This window comes from Larimichthys crocea, chromosome XI (genome assembly GCF_000972845.2).
Source record: "Larimichthys crocea isolate SSNF chromosome XI, L_crocea_2.0, whole genome shotgun sequence".
In the NCBI taxonomy this organism is placed as follows: domain Eukaryota; kingdom Metazoa; phylum Chordata; class Actinopteri; family Sciaenidae; genus Larimichthys; species Larimichthys crocea.
In genome coordinates this window covers 14,573,248-14,592,729 of record NC_040021.1, presented here as the reverse complement: position 1 = coordinate 14,592,729, position 19,482 = coordinate 14,573,248, and the positions used below count along the sequence as shown (strand labels likewise).

The following is a 19,482-nucleotide window of genomic DNA, read 5'->3' as shown; positions in this document are numbered from 1 at the left end:
CTGCACTCAGAGGAGGAGTGCCTTTGGTCGGCTGATTGGGTCCCCGGTGAAGGGAGCGTAAGAGTCAGATGTAAGCCACAGAGTGCTCCTTCAGTCGCTCTGTCATCTTCAAATGGGCCGTACAAGGTTGTTATCTACATTCAGAGAGGAATGTAAGACCTAATGCCTGGGATCTGTGTACACACCTTTGAAGGGGCTTTGTTGCAAAAAATGAGATTTCTTTTGCTTGAAACATCTGACAGCTGCACTTATAAAATCTTAGCACAAAAGCACGAAACTCCCCCGGTGCAACCACCATGGGAACAAACTCTCGGAAAATGACTGAACTGCTGCTGCTGACAGAAAAAAAAGTGCTGCCGTTCTACCTTTTTTGTCCCTGCATGACTACTGCGTCTCACACATACTGTAGGTGGCGGACAGCAGTTTCCAATATCTTATCTCTCAACTAATGTTTCAAAGCCATGCGATGTCCCACAGATGCTTGATAATGGTCTTTTTTGGGGGGGGGTAAATTAAATTTGTTGAGGTGTTTCCTCAGTGACTGTTATTTAGCCACGCGCAGATAAGAATGCATCTCCTTCATTTAGCAGTGAATTGCCAAAGTAATTTGAGTTCCACTTGAAGCTGCTCTTGCTGCTTAAGCAACCAGATGCACAGAACAGTGACAGATCCTTTAAAGAGAGAGTAATTATTCACTTCTTCATCTATTTCCATGAACTACTGAGCAATGAATATACATTAAGATAATGATTTCAGCAGCGGATATGTGGAAGAGTAAACACAGACATTTGTTATACATGCAGGGGACAATGAAGCATATGAGGAATGTATCTTACCTATGTGCTTTCCATACATGTGGTAGTAGAAGCCGAAGCAGTAGGCAGGTGGGTTGGTGATACCGTAAGGGTTTTTAGGTGCTACGTTGAAAAACGGACTTACAAGCCGTGCTTGGTCCCCTTCCTTTCGTGGTCTTGAGGTCTCAATGTACATGTAGAAACCTTAAAACACAGAAACAAATAAAACACACATAAGCCATGCATACATACGCAGACAAAATCATCTTAATTCACAAAGTTGCAATGTATAGTGTCCTTTAAAGGAGTGCAACATTTAAAGGTTTATTCTGCTTGCTTTGCAGTGTTTTATTATAATTTTGTGAAACAAATCAAGGAAAATGAGCAGACAGATGATTATACAGGTCGTACACAAGCCAATACTTTAGGCAGATTATCTAAAGCACTTTATTTGGAGGTAAAAACCAAAGGTCACTGCACTCCGGATCGGTAATAATCCATCATTACACATTAGTGTGCAGACAGTTCAAAGGTAGGTTAAACAGTTTGGGAAATTGTTTTTTAGTTTCTCTTCAAATCAGTCTAGCTTACATAGAGGTTTGTTGTCTTTTCTGATTGTCTGACCGCCCATGTGTGTTGCAGATTTCCAGAATTCTGCATTAACCTGGTGATTATAATGTTATTATAACATTATTATATTATATACCTATATGGCAAACTACTAAGGGAGAAGTTACAATAAACAAAAATGATCTTTTTATGCTAAGTACCCAACACATATGTCTACAGTGATACTTGTATACAGGATGTTATCTGATGTCTTGTAGATATTCTTAGGACATGAGACAAAGTCATTGTTTCTCAGTGGGGAACTGCACAGACAATGAATGTACCCTTTGAAAAATGAGAGCGTCTGTCAGGCAGTGTTCATCTGGAATCCCACCACTACTTTCTGACTGCCTGCTGATACACCAACAAATTATTTGTCACTGTAAAAAAAAAAGGCTTTCTCGAGGCTTTCTTGGTCATACTCAGTTGCATTTTTGGCCAGACTGAGATAGCATGATGAAAATGAAACCTTCCATATCAAAGATAAGGAGCAGGGCCTTCTACGAAGGACAGTTCTCCTTTTTACTAATAGCTATAACTTGGGGGCAAATCGAGACGATAACAATGGGGTTACATTTATGCTCCCTCAGTCGTGGACAGCAGCGGTGACGGCAGTGAAGTCAAACAGCCTTCTGATTGTGTCTGAGCCACATAATCTGAAGCCAATCTCTGCCCCGCCACAGGCGCAGAGAAGGTAGCCAGTGAGCGGCTCCACACCCCTCCAGCCAAAATCAAATGGAAAATCTCCCTCGGTTGAATCCCATATCAGATAATTATACACAAAGAGGAATGGGGCTGGTAATAAAATGCTGGACGTTTTGAAAGCATTAGGTGATTAAAGCCAATGCATTATTTACTGCTTCAGCTGCTGCTGGTGCCACAGCACCATAACAAGCACTTATATTGCACCACAGATACCTTTCTCCTACAAATCTAATATAGGTATTTATTAAGTTCTTCAATATGGAAAACGTACATATGTAAGTAACATATTGAAAACTAAATACTAATGTGGATTTCTCTGGTTTAGGTGGCTGTGAAAACAGAACAGAGAGTCAGTTATTTTGACTCAGATTATCTTGAAAATAAATGAGCTCAATTTTATATTGTGCCTCATCAAGCCTTTGGTAACACAATGAGCACAGCTAAAATCCTCTGTTATGCAATCGGGAACACTTGAGTCTTTCAAACTTATTTCAATATTTCAAAAAATTTGATAACTTTGTAGTGGGATCTTTGTGTAAAAGGTACAACGCGTTCACGTCCCACCGCTGCTAATTTTACATCTTCCCACATAATTTAGCAATAACACCATGATCACACTGTTTGCCTGTGCACTGGGGGAGCTGATGTATTCATGCATGGATTACATAAGAAATAACAGAGTGGTGTCCATTTAAATGTGTGCATTCAACCAACGTTTTTGCAGTCCACTGAGCAGCTGCAATGTTTTTAGAGCCACGCTGACAGCTGGCAAAAATAATCACTTACACCAACTGTGTTTTTTTTCCCTGTTGGGGCATAATTTTGCAATATGATTGTTCTGCTATAGAAATAAATGCCCAGCTGAGAAATTCAACTGAATGTCTAAGCTCAATAGTTAATGAATACTGAGGCTGTTGGTGAGTCGTATCTAATTAGCTTTTTTAAAACAACCGTTATATTGCACATATGTATCTACATATGTATATATATATAGTATCAGTATAATCAGTATAATGGCAAGCTGGATACATTTTCAAGTGTCATTCATAAGTTTAGAGAAACACCGTGAACATGTCTAACAAACAAACACTCTGCTGTGGTTCTGACACATTCGGCATCACAGCTGTAATGTCGCTAATAAAGAAATCAGATTACTTTGGAAGTGGAATTTAACGAAGTGCTCTGCTCTTGCTCTGTAATCACTTTAAATCTCTGCAATGTGGTGTGAAAACTCAAGAATGGACTTTCCAGTAAAGTGTGAGACAGCCTGACACATTTACATATTCATATATTCTTGGTTTATAAATGAGGGCGAACAAGTTGGAAAAACCATATCACACAGGAAATGTTCAAAGCTGATTATTTTTTATATTTCACTGACACTTATACACTTGGCTATTTCTCTTTAACAGTAGAAGAAAAGGAGGAAAAATATTTACTTTGAATCCCCAATGGGGCGATTCTTTTTTACAGGTCACATTGGCCGCCATTGCACTGATTGGATGTTTACAAAAGAAAAACACTCTTGGATAAACAATAAAGAGGCTAGCTTTATTATATTATATGGTTTAGAACAATTTTGATACATGAAAGAACCTTGTACCTTGCTTAATGAACAGTAAAGACTTGGGTCAGGCTTAGACTTTTCGAAATACTTACCCTGCTTGGAACCACTGCGGTCGCCAGCGGGCCCGGTGTTGGGTGTATACTTTGTATCGCGGGTAGCGGCACTGTGCCGTGTCCAATCAAAATCATCATTCTTGTCCTGGGTGAACATGCAGATGGGCTCCTCCTCAAAGCTGCAGTGGAACTCTCCTAGTGAGCGACAGAGCAGAACCGGGCTCTTACATTCACTTCACTATGTAAGAGTGAGAAGTTGGGAGATACAGTACATATGCAGTGTGACACCTACTGTATATTTATGAGATTTCCTGTGCGTGTGTGTGTGCACGTTAGTGTGTGTCTCGGGGGGGGATACAACAGCTAAGTCCTAATTACACCAAACGATCTGGTGAAGAGAATTTCTAAATTAAGACGTGACCTCTCGCTGACTGTAGCGTAGACGTCAGTGAATGTGTTTGTTTTTTCCATGACGATGACACACTGTTCAGTTCACAAGGGGAAGTTTCTGCAGATAGAGTGATGCACCTTGAAACACCCAATGGCACGGCACTGTGTGTGTGTGTGTGTGTGTGTGTGTGGGAACTAATAATGATTTTAAATATTTTTTTTTTATGATTGAAACTAAGAATGAGTTGATCGTCCTTGGATGTTTTGTAGTGTCTCAATCAGTTTTCAAAATGGACACCGCCTCCCGCCTTTCCATCTTTGGAGTGGATGTGCAAGAAGAGATATTAGGCGCACTCCCCCACCTCCTCTCCCTTCTCCCCCCATTCACCCTTCCCTTTCCTCCATTGCTCTCCACGCCCCTTTGACTGCAATTTCTAAACCAGTGGAGTGTGCAGCGAGAGAATGAAACTCAAGGTACTGTCACCTTTCAAGAAAAAAGTAATTGTAACTCTAGCATGAGGTGATGGTGGGTCACATGTAGGGGAATGTCTAACAGTGAATATGCTAATGAATAGTTGGAAATGAGGTGTGTTGGGGACTAACCACTCAGTTTAATGAAGGCATAGCAGTAGGATCAGCAGTGTCAACACCTCCATTCAATCCATGTAACAAACAAAAACAGCTAACCAAAGGAAACGGCACTGCTGAGAAGTGTCCTCAAAGCTATAGTAAAAAGGAGCATTTAGATTCAGAATGCAGGCATGTGTTCTGATAAATATTCATTGATTTATTAAAACGTAGCTGGGAGCACTTTGGAGTGGTGACCTTGAGAGGCGCACAATCTGCAGCTTTTACTCAGGTAATGGAGGTAACATAGACTGAGGTAAAGCGTGGGTGGATGGACCCAGGGTGAGGATGAGGGCAGTGATGCTGCCAAAGAGATAGAAAGTGAGAGCAGGAGAGAAAGAAGTGATGGAGTTGGAGAGCGGAGGAAGGTGCCGGGTTACAGGCACTCTTGACTCTTCTCCTCACAGGCATGCAGATTTAAATGGAGGTCTAGCTCCCGGTGCTAGACACTGATGCCCCCATCCACTGTGAGCTAAACTAAATGTTTTCGCCTTCTGCACCCGGGAGAGATATGAAGGATTTGGAGGAAAGGCAGCGGAAGAGGAGGCGTGCAGGTAAGATAGTTTCCTTCAGGGATTTGGATAATGATGTTGGTGATTAGGATGTTTGTTATTATGTCGGCAACGTTTGTGTTAACACCCACCAAAATATATATCTATATAAATAAATAAAGCACAATACACAACAGCACACTGCACCATGGCAAACAATGATTAAGTGTGGATTCTCAAGGCATGAATAATGTGAATTTGTAAAGTTTCAACAATGAAATGCGTCAAAAACGGGACTAAATATGAAAGAATACAAGCACATATTGCACAAACACATGCTCACAAAGCACAGACTGCGCAAACGGTCTCATGCACAGACACAGACACACACATCTCATCCCCAGTACACACCATACATCATGTCTTGCAGCGATTTCACGCTCTTAAAGTGTCAAATAGCCAGATGCAGGTTTTACTTAGAATTCCTTAATGAAAGTCAATTTATCATACTTCATTTAGTGCTACTTAAGATCACTTAGAGGGATCTTCCAGTGCAGTGTGACACTTTGAGAGCCAGATCTCTACGGGATGTACAGTTACTTTGAGTCTCCCCACTGTTCTCACAGACCGCGTTACGACAGAAGGAGCTCATGCTCTGGCGAGAGATGCTCAGTGAGGTGCACATTACTTACTCAGGTGAGGGTTGATGGGAGCTGTGAAAAGGAAAAAAAGCCAGAAACAGCCATTAGTACAGAACATCTTAGCTGTCTGTCAATACGTGAAACACTGAAAGTGTAGTGCAATGCTCACAGACTCACGCACAGCTGTACAAGCACTCAAACTGTCGCACTTTAAAAAAACGTTTGGTTGATTTCGTGCGCTCCACTACAGGTTACACAACACAAGTGTGCGCACAGCAGCTGTTGCGATTCACCTTTCATCATGCTGTCATCTACTATTTAGGCGCAGAGCTAATAAAAGTCTACAGTACATGTATAAAACTTGCACACTTTTGCGCAGTGTTCAGCTGTCATAAGATGAAATGAAAGAGGCCCATGGGAGGGCTGGAAATATTGTCCTCTGATATTAAAACACTGGAAGCATATGAGTGCACGTTCTCTGTCTTCATCAAGCTCTACTGCTTTCACAGTGTACAAACAAAAGCTAAACATAGGGCTAAAGAGGAAGCGATCTACGGGCACAAACGCAATGCAACGATTATTGAGCGGACAGAAAGAGAGATATCTGGGATTTAAAGTGGAAAAGGTGACAGCAGTCGTTCCCTGCCTGTTATCAAATATAAAAGACAGAAGGATTAGGAAGACTGGTCTGACCACATTAATAAGCTTAGAGTGAAACTGCTTATCGTTATTGCCATTTACTGCCATTGCTGATGTTCTTGTTCAAGGTGACTTCCATTTAAAGCGCTAAGCCTATTTTAGACTTCCATTTCGAAGCCAATAAATCATAAAAACGAGTAATAATCACAAGCAGTTGTCTGCTAATCACTTTTCTGTAATATCCTCGATTCCTTTTGTGTTTTCAAACAACGCCGTTTATTGGAACTTTTGTAGATCAAGAACACTGATGACTTGAACCCAGGGAAATACATGCAAGGCTTCTTTTGCATTCTGTCCACCTAACCGCGGTTCAATGCTCCCCTCATTGATAATTTAGGAGGCTACTGCCGCACCAAACACAGAAAGGTCAAGGGTATCACACAGAGTTGCACCGAGCCAGTTAGTCGGCACTTCACTTTTTGCAGAGTAAATACCATTTAACCTGTCAAGAAGATTCATGGGCATTTTCATGATCGATTGTTGACCGGCTGAATAGATGCGATATATCAGCTTTACCACAAAACTATGTTGCTGCGTGATTTATGAAACCTCGCTGTTCATGGGGGGAATTGATTTTAATCCAACCAATTAAAGTGAGTAATAACAAATCATTCCTACAGAGAACACATGTACTGAAGACTGGGGAAGTATTGCAGGGCTGGTGGAATTGGTCTTTTAAAAATCAGAAACGCGAGAAGTGATTTCTCTTTATTGCTGTGTGGTTCGTGGTAAATGTGTGTCCACTTGTTCACTTGCAGCATGGAGAAAAGACAGACACACACACACACACACACACACACACACACACACAGAGAACAAACCATTGCATTTCCAATTAAATCATATAAAACATTCAGTGAGCTGCAACGCTGCAGCTGAAGCCTCACCATGAGGGGGGCACAAGTGTGGAAAGAACAGGCTGTACACCCTCAGCCTGTAAAAGCTTGAATAATATTTTATGTTACAGATTGTGAAAATACCTGCATCCTAACATCAAAAGCTTCCTGCTGAATCTCCGGTACACTGGACTACACAGAGCGCCACTGCTGCAGTGAAAGACTCTGCAGAGAGGGAGGAAACCATCCGGCCTGTTGCAGAGAAAATGTTTTAAATGACAACTTACAGCCTCAGGCCTGTGAATCGGATGCTGAGTTTTCCGACAAAACTCTATTCTTTCAGCCCCCCCTCCTGCTCGCTCTTTCCCTCTCAGCTTCCCATTTCCTGCACCCCCCACCCCCCGCCCAATCCTTCCTGTTTCTCCCCCTTCCCAGAAAAAAAAAGAGGGGAGCTCCTTCTTTCTTTCAAGACTGTGGTTATGAAAATATGTTTTGTTGTCAGTTTTTATTTACCTGCAGCTTCCCCAGGCTGACTTACGGTGCCTTAGTCCAGATGTGTCTGCTCAAGTAATGTCTCTACCCCTACTGAGGAAATCAAACTGAGCAGGCCCACAGGCTACTTTACCACTGCTGCGCATGCACACACGCTAAAAAAACACACACACACAGACACAGATAATTTAACTTCCGATTTAGATGACTGTATTGGATAAGGGGTAAACAAACAAAGCATAAAATAAACTGAGTCTGAGATCTATTCTTGACTCAAGCATTTAAAAATGAAGCATTCTTTTCAGAAATGTTATACAGCCTTTCTCTTTGAATACTTTTGTAGCTCCTGAACACATGGCTGGACCTCAAACATCCTCTTCAAAATCCCTGTGGTTAAGCACAGATGTGAAAAGCCCCCAGAAATATTTTATTTCCATCCTTAATGCTGCAGCACTCTGCTTTCCCCCCAGCTAAAAAGCCACAAATAATGATCGGGGAAGAAATGTAATTTTGATATCTTTTAAGATGCTAGTGATCACGGCATGGAGTGAGTTTTCTTTGAATGCAGCTCTTTGAAAACTTTTATTACGTCACGTCCTTAACCCACACATAAAGATGCACGTCTGACTCTGGGTTTCTACTTTTCCAAACGAGAGGACAAAACAAACTGCTGCCTGACTGCATGTGCGCCTTCTATCCAAATTGCCTAATTTTGATTGAAACACAAAGTGAGCTCATTGACCGCCAAAGGACAGCAGTCCGTAGAGGCCGTTCCGGATGCAAACACTGACTTCATCTTGGCAGGATTCCCTGCTCGCTGGCTTGCGGCTGTATTACAGAGCAGCAGACAATTCTATGACTGCAGCCAAGTGTCCTCATAGACAATGGCAGCCCAGCTTCTTTTTTTTTTTTCTTTTTTTTTACTGACCTCATATAATCCACACTCTACAAGATTCCCATCCATCATGTTTAGGGGGTCTGGGTGGGTGCCATGACATTCTGAGAAAGCCCTGTCACGGTTTCACAGCTCCAACCATCAGTTGGACTAATAACACTGTGGACAAATGTAATTCCCCTCATGTCTCCCTGACAAAAATAACACAGGCGACATCACACTATTGTGTCCTTCAATCACATCGCCGCTCCCTAACAGAGGATGTAACAGTTCTGCAGCAACACATACAGACTGGCCATGGACGGTAATTTTCTATGTGTTATCCTGCTCTTGCATCAGTGTGCATATGACACACTGATGCAAGAGATTCCTTAATGGACTTCCACATGGATTAGCTCTGCTTTGGTCTAAATAGCAAGTAGAGGAGTAAGAAAAAGTAAGCCGTCTTTCTTAGCAGGAGTTAGATGGCACGGTCTATCCATAAAATATGAAGCAAGCATCTGATTGGCTTACCTTAGCACAAACACTTGACCCACTTGGACTTGAAACAGGGGAAAACAGCAAGTCTGACTCTGTACAAAATCCACCTAGCAGCACTTAAGCTCACTGACTAACACGTTGTCTCTCTTTTGTTTGAATCATTGAGTATATCCAAAGCCGAACGTCTAAAAACCAAAATGGATTCAAGGCAATCAGAGACAACAGGAAATCACTTCTCATTCAGGATATCTGTTTCCTCCTTTGTACTAAGCTGGATGTAGCCTTATATTTAAAAGACAGTGGTATTGATCTGATCCAACTCTCCACAAAGAGTATTTACCCCAAAACTATCCTTTCAAGTCCAGTGTGTCAGATTTATGGGGCTTTATTTACAGAACATAGCAGAAATGTAATATAATGTGTATTACTATGTTTTCATTAGTGTACAATCACCTGAAAACAAGAACTGTCATAGAATGACCCTTTTATATTCTACAGATACTATGAGTCCTCTTCGATGGAGTCCACCATTTCAAATAACCACGTCCAACCATGTTGGACAGTCTAAACATGGCTCTCGGAAAGGGCCTTGCATATTATTTGTGCGTTCCGCAACCACTTTAGTTCTCCCCTTTGGTGAGGTGAGTGGGTTGCAATCTGCATCTACATTACTGGATGGCACTGAATCATGCACACTGGTCCTTTAAAGGCAGTACTCCTGAATACGTTCACAAAAATACAATAATAAGACAGCAGCTACACAATATTTTGCAGGCTAATATTATGCCTTGAAAAGTTGCTCTATGTTGCTACAAGTATTTTTCAGCAGTTTATCATATTGTCATATATCCTGCAATAACAAGTTGTTTTATACATATACTTTCCACCCACAGAAACTCCATGCTGCAAGCTTGAGGACTAAATATTAAAAATATCCTCATAATGATAAAATATAATGCTGTGTTTTACTGAGTTTTCGGGTAAACAGTTGAGAGTTGAGACCAAGACTGAACAAAAGCTCAGACAGGGATTACACTGAACCACCACCGGCTGAATGATTACACCCCAACACCTCAGCTATAGCAGATGATAGAAATCATCAGAAGCTGTAGACGGTATTTAATGTAAGATTTACTGAGTTTTGACTTCAGAACAGGCATCTTGCCGTTTATGTCACTATGAGCCGCATAAGAATGGAAAATTAAGAAATAGCTGCAGTGTTTCACTGTGACACCGCGAGGCTTGACAGGAGGTTTATACATTAAATCCTTCATCTTGGAGGAAACCAGAGAGAGAGAGAGAGAGAGGGGAGTGTTATGAGGAACATCAAACAGATGCTGAGTTTGTCACTGCAGCAAAATTTAAAAGAGTGTCTTTGGAGTTTGGTGACACAACCATCCTTCATCTTACAGCTGGGGACACTATAACCGCTTTTGTGTTTTCTTGCCAGCTCACAGAAAAGCTGCTACCACCGGCTTTATGTGCATTGGAATGATTGCTTGGCCTATTGGGCAATAATGAGCAAACTCACTCATACTTAGATTTTAGAGGCCTTATGTTAAAACTTCACAGTAGGAAAGTAATGTTTATCCTCACAAACAGACTAACAGTCATATTTCTTGGGTCAGTTGTTTGTTTCCGTACATGCACACACATTTATTTTCAGGGTCATGAGGAGCTCTAGTGAAAGGCAGGAAGCACAGTGTTCGGCATTGCGCGGTATGTATACAAACAGAAATATATGGGCAAACACAGAGGAAAATGCTCGCATTCACACCTGAGGGTTATTTGGAGACTCCTAACCTGTGTGTGTGTGTTTTTGATTGTTGAAGGAGGCCAATGCAAGCAAGAGGTAAATGTGCAAACTCCACACTGCAAGAAGCAGGGCTAAAGGTGAATTCAAACTCACAACCTTCTCGCTGTGGATCAACAGTGCTAACCGCTGAGGGGAACCATCACACTGGTAATGCTCAGTATGTCACTTTCTGGAGTGAGAAATACAAAGGATAAAAAAATTAGATATACAGATACGTATACTGTATATTCTCTTATGTCTATGGTCAGCATTTAGTGTCTTACTGATGAATGAAAAGATGTTTTGTTACATCATGTTCATGCTCTGGATGAATAACGTTTTGAGCTTTGATTCAAGGATAGACAAGAAGCTCTGTGATCTCTCTGCACTGAGTCAGCCTGATGCACACACATCAGTGACTGTCGCCCATTGACCTGGATTATGCTGATTTCAATCTTAATTAGCTTTGCTTAGGTCAGTGTGCTGTGGTGGAAACATGTAGGACTGCCTTGCTATTGATAGTTTACCAACTGTGGTTGACATGAACAGCAGAGTTAAAGGCTCTGAGCCACCGGCATTAGAACCGTTTATCACTTACAATACATGTAAATAAAACATTAAATATATCACTGATGCCTGTGTCAACATAGATTTTCATTTCTGGTGCTAAATGTGTCTTGTTACAGTACTTTAGGATCATTTTGTTTATGTTTTGCAGCTATGAGTAGCTCCTCCATTTCCTTTGTGCATTGCAATGTGGAAGGACAGTGCACATCAACAGCACGCTAAAAAATCTGTCATTTTTTAGCATTCATACTTCAAACCACTGTTTACTACTTTTATCACTTGGTGTAAACACATCAGATACTCTGACTCTGCCGAGATGTACTATGGATTTGAAGCGCATAGAAAGAAACTGTGCTTTGCCTTAGATCAGACAGTGTGGGCTCGCATTAGCTGACTGGCATCAGCTGCTTCACAATCATCTACAATCACCTACTTGGCCACCAGCTCACGTGTAACACTCAGACATATTCATTCAGATGTACAGCAGAGTCATTACAACATGACATTTCTCACTCTGTACGGTCCCTGCCAAAATTGTTTGCTGCTGCAGCTCCCTACACTGTTCAACCTCCTGTTCCAAGCTTTTGGTATTGATTCAACAAAGACATAATGTCCGTGTGTGTGTGTTTATTAATGGTGGATTAGTTCGCTCTGCAGAATCCTTGTTGCTGCTCAGATTGTTTGAGAGCTCCCTCAAACAGCAGAGCGATTTTCCACCAAATTTAGCCACGAATTGACACTTGTTTGACGTGTCTCTGACTCACACTGACGCTTACCTGTTAGCAGGCAAAGTGCTTAATATAGGTAGCATAGTGGAAAAATCAATATGAAGATACAGTAAGTGTCTCTGACTCAAATTAAAGTGCAAAATACACTGTAGGTGGCTTAGTAAGAGATTAAATCAAAGAAGTGTCATACAGGAATACAGATGTAAGTCTCTTTCCTCCAAGAAAATACTACCTGATATTTATATAACCAGAGATTGAATAATGAATAAGGAATTATAACTACATATAACATATTTTTAATCACACACGTTCACTTTAGTTCACTATAAACTTGTAAACCTACTGTATAAAGTAAATAAAATGACGCCCAACAGGTCCTTGTTCCCCACTGAAAGTGAAAGGGGAGCGATAACGAAGATGATCCCGGACTGTAGTTCACATGTCAGTCAGGACGTCTTACGGGAAACGTTCTCTGATCAGAGTGGATTGTGCTCAGACCCACATTAGGCTGCTACAGTGACGCTATGCTGTGCGTGGGAGAACAGAGCAGCCCTAGAGTGATAATTAGTCCTTTCTCTTGTTAGGCAGCCGGTTCGCACATCAGTATTGGCTCTCTTCTTTCCTTTTTTCCTTTTCTTTTTTTAAACTTTGTTCCTCTGTATCTTGATTTTTTTTTTTTCACAGTCCCGACTTGGCTGTCTCCATCTCCTCCCTCTATGAGTATCTCTGTCTTAATTAGCCTCACTTCTCTTTGATTGAATTCAATTTGATTCAATTCAGTGGAATTGAACAATTCAAGGTTTAGCAGAGACCATACCGTATCACACACCACTACAAGTAGTCTCCTCTTTTTCCCAATTCCCTTTTCAGCAGCCATGATGAGCTGCAGTGAAACTGAATAATTCACAACTGCAGCAGCAACACTCAGAAAGACCTCAGCAGCCGGTGATAGACAGAAAACAGTCAGCCAGTTTGTTACTGAAAATGCACATCTCAAGTACCTGTGCATATGTTCACACGGACTACTGGGTCTACTGATGGAGCACAGGCTGGAGAATGTACCTCCATTTGCAAGTTGCTATTTCAATCTGTAGAGAAATACAGTGTGTTTTGATGTATTGTCACTGGCCTGATGGGGCTACATCATCTTCATGGTGCTGCTATTTGATTACTATAGACCTGATTCAAAACGTACAACCAAATCGAACACTACGAGAGCAGTAAACGTGTTATTGTCCTGTCTGGTTCTGGGTTAAGGCACAGTGAGCTTTTATTTTGTTAGAGGAGCCACGCAGGGCAGAGAACCTTTCAAAATATTTGTAATATAAAATCGAAAAGCTATTTGTTGAAAAACATCCCGGGAGACAAATCACATCTTCTGGCAAAAAGACAAGAAGGAATCAGGGACAGAAAAATACTTTATTTGGGGGGGAAACTGAGCAAAGCAAAACATGACTCATTTTTGACCAGCTCTGCTTGTTATTATGACCCAAACTACATGTCGGGTCATGCACTTTTATGTCACGAGGATCTTTCATATACAGAAAGATGATTAGTAAGCTGATCAGCGATTATTCAAGCTTTCTTCCAATGAGTGAATGTGTTAAGATCAATTTCAAATTATTTTAATGAGTTTGCTTTTTATTTTTCTCATACATATCATAGATAATACATCATCGTGATGACTGGTGATACCAGAATGAACGTTTGATATCTATCAGTGTTATTAGACATGTGTCATGATGCTGCAGCAGAGACTCTAGCTGGAAGCTGGAGTATAACAAGGATAACATGACAGGCTGCAGCTATAATTCCTCCACCTGTGCATACACCTGCACACGTGTAAGCAGAAGACTAAAGTGCATCCGGCTCTCCTGTGTCTCCCCTACCCAATCTTCTCTTTATTTTTCACGGAAACACGGAAACATTAAAACACTGCAGGACGAGTAGATTGTCCTCCAAAAAGACATCTCTAGAGTTAGCATGCAGCACTCACCGCTGTAAGTGACAATCCGGATGGTGGAGTCACCCTCTCCGAAACGAGTGATGGGGGTCAGGCGCACCTCGTAAGATTCAGGCTTTACGAGATCAGTCAGGTTATGTGTCATGAGCTCTCCTTTGTTGATTGTTCGGTCCACAGGGATCTCCTGCTCCCACCAGCGCTGCAAACCCATCTGCATGGGAAGAGGAAGCACAAGAGTTTCAGACACTCAGACATTTTTATTTAGCTACAGTATTTACATAGTAAATAATTACATAATTGATCTATAAAAAGCATTTGGAACTTTAAATACGGTCTGCTACTTAAAAGCTGTAAGCATTGGGCTTATATCTAGCAGAACTGACATGTTTTGATTCATATTTCAATAAGATCTAGAATCAACTTAAGACATTAAGATGTCAAATGTATTTGAATTAAATCCAAGCTAAACAAGCTAAGTCTGACCAGTACTGTCCTGGTCAAATTTTCTTCCTCCCCATCAGAGACAGACAACAGAGCGAGGTTTTTGGCTGGTGAAGCTAATTTAAATGATAAAGATTGAGATTGTGACTAATTCTCTTGTTTAGAGTTGCTTTGATTAGTCACTATGTTGTTTGAAGAAAAAACAACTCAAGTTAACTTCAGATCTTAAGGTTAGTCAGGGTTGTGTTGGATCTGGACCCAAAGGCGCATGTTGGCAAACGAAACAAGTGGTCACTCTTGAACAATAAAAAATCATCCTGAGAACAGAGCCCCTGAGCATCTCAAACCCATCTTTGAGATGGGGGCAGTGATGTAGTGGTCCTTGGAAAAGTGGGTAAACGCCCCCGTCAGCAACCCATCTAGCAAAGGATAAACACTCTTTGTTATACGCAGTGACATGTAAGAGGTCTCTTATTTAGCTCACCTTGGCGAGTAGTATATCACAACGTTACTTAACTTCTGCTGCTTGACTTCAGGGAGTGGGGATCATTAAGAAATCGACATTAGCCACAGAAGAGATGCCGATTTTGCAATAAATACTGACCCACTGACAGGTGAGACAACTATATAATTATGCATTTTAAGTGAAGCATTGCTTATTCCTTACTCCATCCACTCATATAAACTGGACAACTATGTCATGCCTTCACCTTTCTGGGGGAAAAAGAACACTACTGATTGCATCTGAAGGGATTTAGAAGTGGGTACATACCCTTCTTTACACCACTGGTTGAGGAGACTCATGCCCACCAGACTAGAGCTTCCATAAGTTTAATACTAATATGGGTATCTGCTCCTTTATGTTCTGTGTTGGCAGGAATTTGAGTAAATTACCTTTGCACACTAAAGGAATAAGTACTTACCACAACTTTAAAAACAACACTAATCAATACGCTGACACATCGGAATACTTATATGGAACATACCTTATATATATGAAAAGGATTTCTTGTTGGGACAAATCCACTGAGAATGATCACATACATCTGTAGTTTCCTTTAGCCCTACAAAGCTTTATAATAAATTCAGCTAAAAAACATAAAATGCAAAGCTCCATGGATTTTATGTCTAGTATTATCACAAAAGGACAGAATGTACAGTGCCAAAGGACATTCTTCAGAAAAGATTGCTCCTGGGAACATTGTGCATACAGTACATGTGCACAGCAAACTGTATTTCCTTCACCATTAGTGTAGGATGTTCCATCTCATCTGCCAATTAACCCTGTCTATAGGCATTTGTATGATCTGCCAGCATTAAATGCTACACAACAAAACCAATTTCTCCATGTAAGCTGTTGACAGCTAGCTGCTCATTAGCCACATTTACTTTCAAAGCAGCTCACATCCTGTGAATTCAAAGCCGGTTATGAGCAGGCAGCAGAGATATTCTTATATTTGCAGAGAGAAAAATCCCCTAGTTCATTTTTCCTATTAAAAATAGCCACAGTCTGCATTATGGTACTCGCAATATATGTATTTCGGAGTAGGGACAACACCTTCGTGCTCTTTGCATGATTGCTTTAAAGTTTGTCTTTAACCATGCTCTACAATGTTTTGCTATCCTCTTTCTACAAGGACCTTGATCTGACATGAATTTAATACCTTGTCTCTGCACAATACTGAGCACGAGCACTAAGCTCAGGTATCACACAAAAATTAGCTCATGCTTTTCATGTCTTGTGATACAATACAGCCCTCCGGAAAATTCAAAGAAACAAAATGAGGGCTTGCTGTGCATCTGCTGGGGGCAAAGAGACGAGAAGTAGGGTACATTCTATCCTTGAAAATCAGTTTAAATGGAAGAGCTGCACAAAGACAAGTTACAGCTTCTGCATCACAATTAGTGACTTTAGGTGCCCTTCTTAGTCAAAGGAAAAGAGGAAGTACGTTGCCAGCAGGAGAGACAGACAGAGATAGAGTGAATGAAGGTGTGATAGCAGAGAAGCAGAGTTGTGTGTGTGTGTGTGTGTAAGAACAATACCAATTAAGTAATTACTTAGAGCCTGGATGATCCACAATTATGGGGTGCAAGTTTTCATCACCATTAGTTTGCAGGTAAATAGAGTGTTGTGTCTGCCATTGGTAATTGCAGATGGAGCACTTGTCCCTACCTATCCTTTGAAAATTTTAGCTACCCTCTAAAGTACAAAAGGCATGGCAGTTAATTGCAACAAATTACAGTGTTGGTCTGTAAGTATATGCATGTGTGTGTGTGTGTGTGTGTGTGTGCATGAACACTCGAAAAAGAGGACATATCAATTTAAACACATCAGTAGTTTCAGAAAAAAACGAGAACAACCTTTCTATGCAAAAAGCACCTAGAGATATGTATTGACGTGTTCTGTTTTGTTCATATTTGGCAGTCTGGGTAATGTCGGTAGAGGGCGGCGGTTGTATTACAGTATATGATTGGTAGCAGCGTGTTCATTCATCAGCTGCTTGGCTACTAGCCGACAAGTCAAGTCTAATCATATTCATAACATTCATCAAACTAAAGTGTGGCCATGATGACATGATACTTCTGACCGCCAAAACGTCCTCCTTTGTGATACATTCTTTGAATCTAAAGAAATCTAACTGTATAAACACACACACACACACACACATATATATAGATATATATATAGTTGATATCATATAAAAGCACAGATGTTTGAATGACGTTTATAATGTTAAAAACCTGTAGCTAAAACATAAATATGAGAAAGATGAAATGGGATTTAAATATTTGTTGGTAGCCTAATGAAGCTCTGATGAATCGAGCAATCTGTGGCTTTACATTTGCACTTTACACCTAGTTTATTAGAATGTTATTATAATGGTATGTTATGCATTTGTTTCCGGATTGTAATGAGAGCACCCCTTGAGAATGAGAATATCTTGGGATTTGTAACATATCTCAATAAAGTTCACACACTCCGTTGCTTTCTTTGCTTACAGTATGATTGGGATGGTTGTGTGCTGTAAGTATACGTAAAAAAACTTTATGTAGCTGTATAACAGTTTTGGATACCTACGTCAGATTAAAAAAAAATTAATTAGGAAGCAAATAATAAAAATAATGAGGGGTAAGTGTGTGTGTGTGTGTGTCTGTGTGGAAATACCATAATTCTGGAGTTCTGCTCCACTGTCACACGTACATGTCATATAGAAAAGCATAATCTACATCCACCTCATTGCTTCAGCAGAGGCAGAGAGAGCAGGTCCACTAATGGGAAGATCCTCGGTTGGATCCCCTGCAGGCTACAAAGTGCAAAGTGTTGGAAACTCCAAATTGCTCCTGAAGGCTGAATCATCAATGTGTAAGTGCACGTGTGTGAGTGTGCGTGTGTGAATGTGTTAGTTACTTTCTGATCAGCTGTACGGACTTTCCATGGCAGCCTCTAGTGTGCTTTAAGTGGTCAACACTTCTGCACCAGAAGAAACAGAATCATCATATTTTCTATGAGGAAACCCCTCATCTTTTTTGCTTGGTCAATAGCTGGTCTATTGACCAGACCCATATCCCTATAAAAGTAGAAATACTTATTGTAGGGTGGGTACAGGACAGGGGCAAAGAGTCTTCCTCACAGACAAGGTCTGAAGTGTTGAATTGTGACTCTCTTGTCTTCTCTTAGGCTTTACTACAGATCTGCACTTACGCAGAGGTGTAGATACTTGAACTTGAATAAATGATAAAGGTTAAATGTAATTAATGGTTGTGCATCTCTTTTATGTTTACGATCAGAGTCAGAACACTTTGAGAAAGGTTTGTTAAGGTTCTGTTGAGGATAAAAGAGTCAGCTAGTCTCCAGGAAACGTAATTCAAACACTAGACAGACAGAACCAGACATAGGAAACCCCCAAGTTTCAACATCCTACTCAGACAAAATCGTCTCCATTTTCACTCGTCACTCTCTAACCAGAAATCTTATATAATTTATCTTCATCCTCAGTTTTTCAATTTACCTGTCCTATTGTTGAGTTCTCATTGTCTCCCTAGGTCTTCTTTATACTGAAGTGTGCTAACATTGAGAAGCCTGGGCCAGAGCCTTTCAAATGCCTTTTGGTATTTGTAGTCAGCGCCGGTCCTGGCCACATTTGCGCCCTGGGCGGCCGCCCACATTGCCCATAGCTAAGACCGGCCCTGTTTGTAGTCTCCTAATTAACCCAACTACACTCAATACATCCAAGCATGTAGATACCCATACTAACCTTGTGCATGCTGTGGTTAGCAATTTGAATTTATTACATTTGCACACAGCTTTTCTGAAAGTATTAGTTTTTCCAGGGTCAACAGGTCATGAGGTGAACATAAGCTGGCCTCATACTGTGAAACTGTTGTTACTTGAAGCCCCTTTGTATAAAAGTAGATGTAAATTCAGTGCGGGGGCTGTGAAGTGGCCACAACTTCACACATCCATTAGTTTTTGTCACAGAAAATGTCAGTAATGGATGTGATATTTATTTTAATATTTGATGGGATATTTAAAAAAATATTTTTTCCAAATATTACAGTGTCTGATTTATTTCATAATGTGTATAATACCACTATTTGGCTACTCACAAGTCTAATTCTTAAAAAAGAAATCTATTTGTCCATGTTTGTACTATTACCAAGGACTACCAGTGTAAAATATGGAACTGCACTGATTGAGTGGTAACTGG

The 19,482-nt window shown here is 40.7% G+C and overlaps 1 protein-coding gene across 3 annotated transcripts in view; it reads right to left on the bottom strand.

Annotated features, from left to right (window-relative positions):
• LOC104919830 (MAM domain-containing glycosylphosphatidylinositol anchor protein 2) overlaps positions 1-19,482 on the bottom strand; it is a 242,050-nt gene that overhangs the window by 10,736 nt on the left and 211,832 nt on the right. For all 3 annotated transcript variants that reach the window (XM_019279067.2, XM_010731923.3, XM_019279065.2), the window contains 4 exons: positions 14,366-14,543; positions 5,929-5,949; positions 3,768-3,923; positions 837-998 (listed from right to left, as the gene is read on the bottom strand). In XM_019279067.2, coding sequence (XP_019134612.1) covers positions 837-998; positions 3,768-3,923; positions 5,929-5,949; positions 14,366-14,543 — 517 coding nt within the window. The remainder of the gene's footprint in view (positions 1-836; positions 999-3,767; positions 3,924-5,928; positions 5,950-14,365; positions 14,544-19,482) is intronic.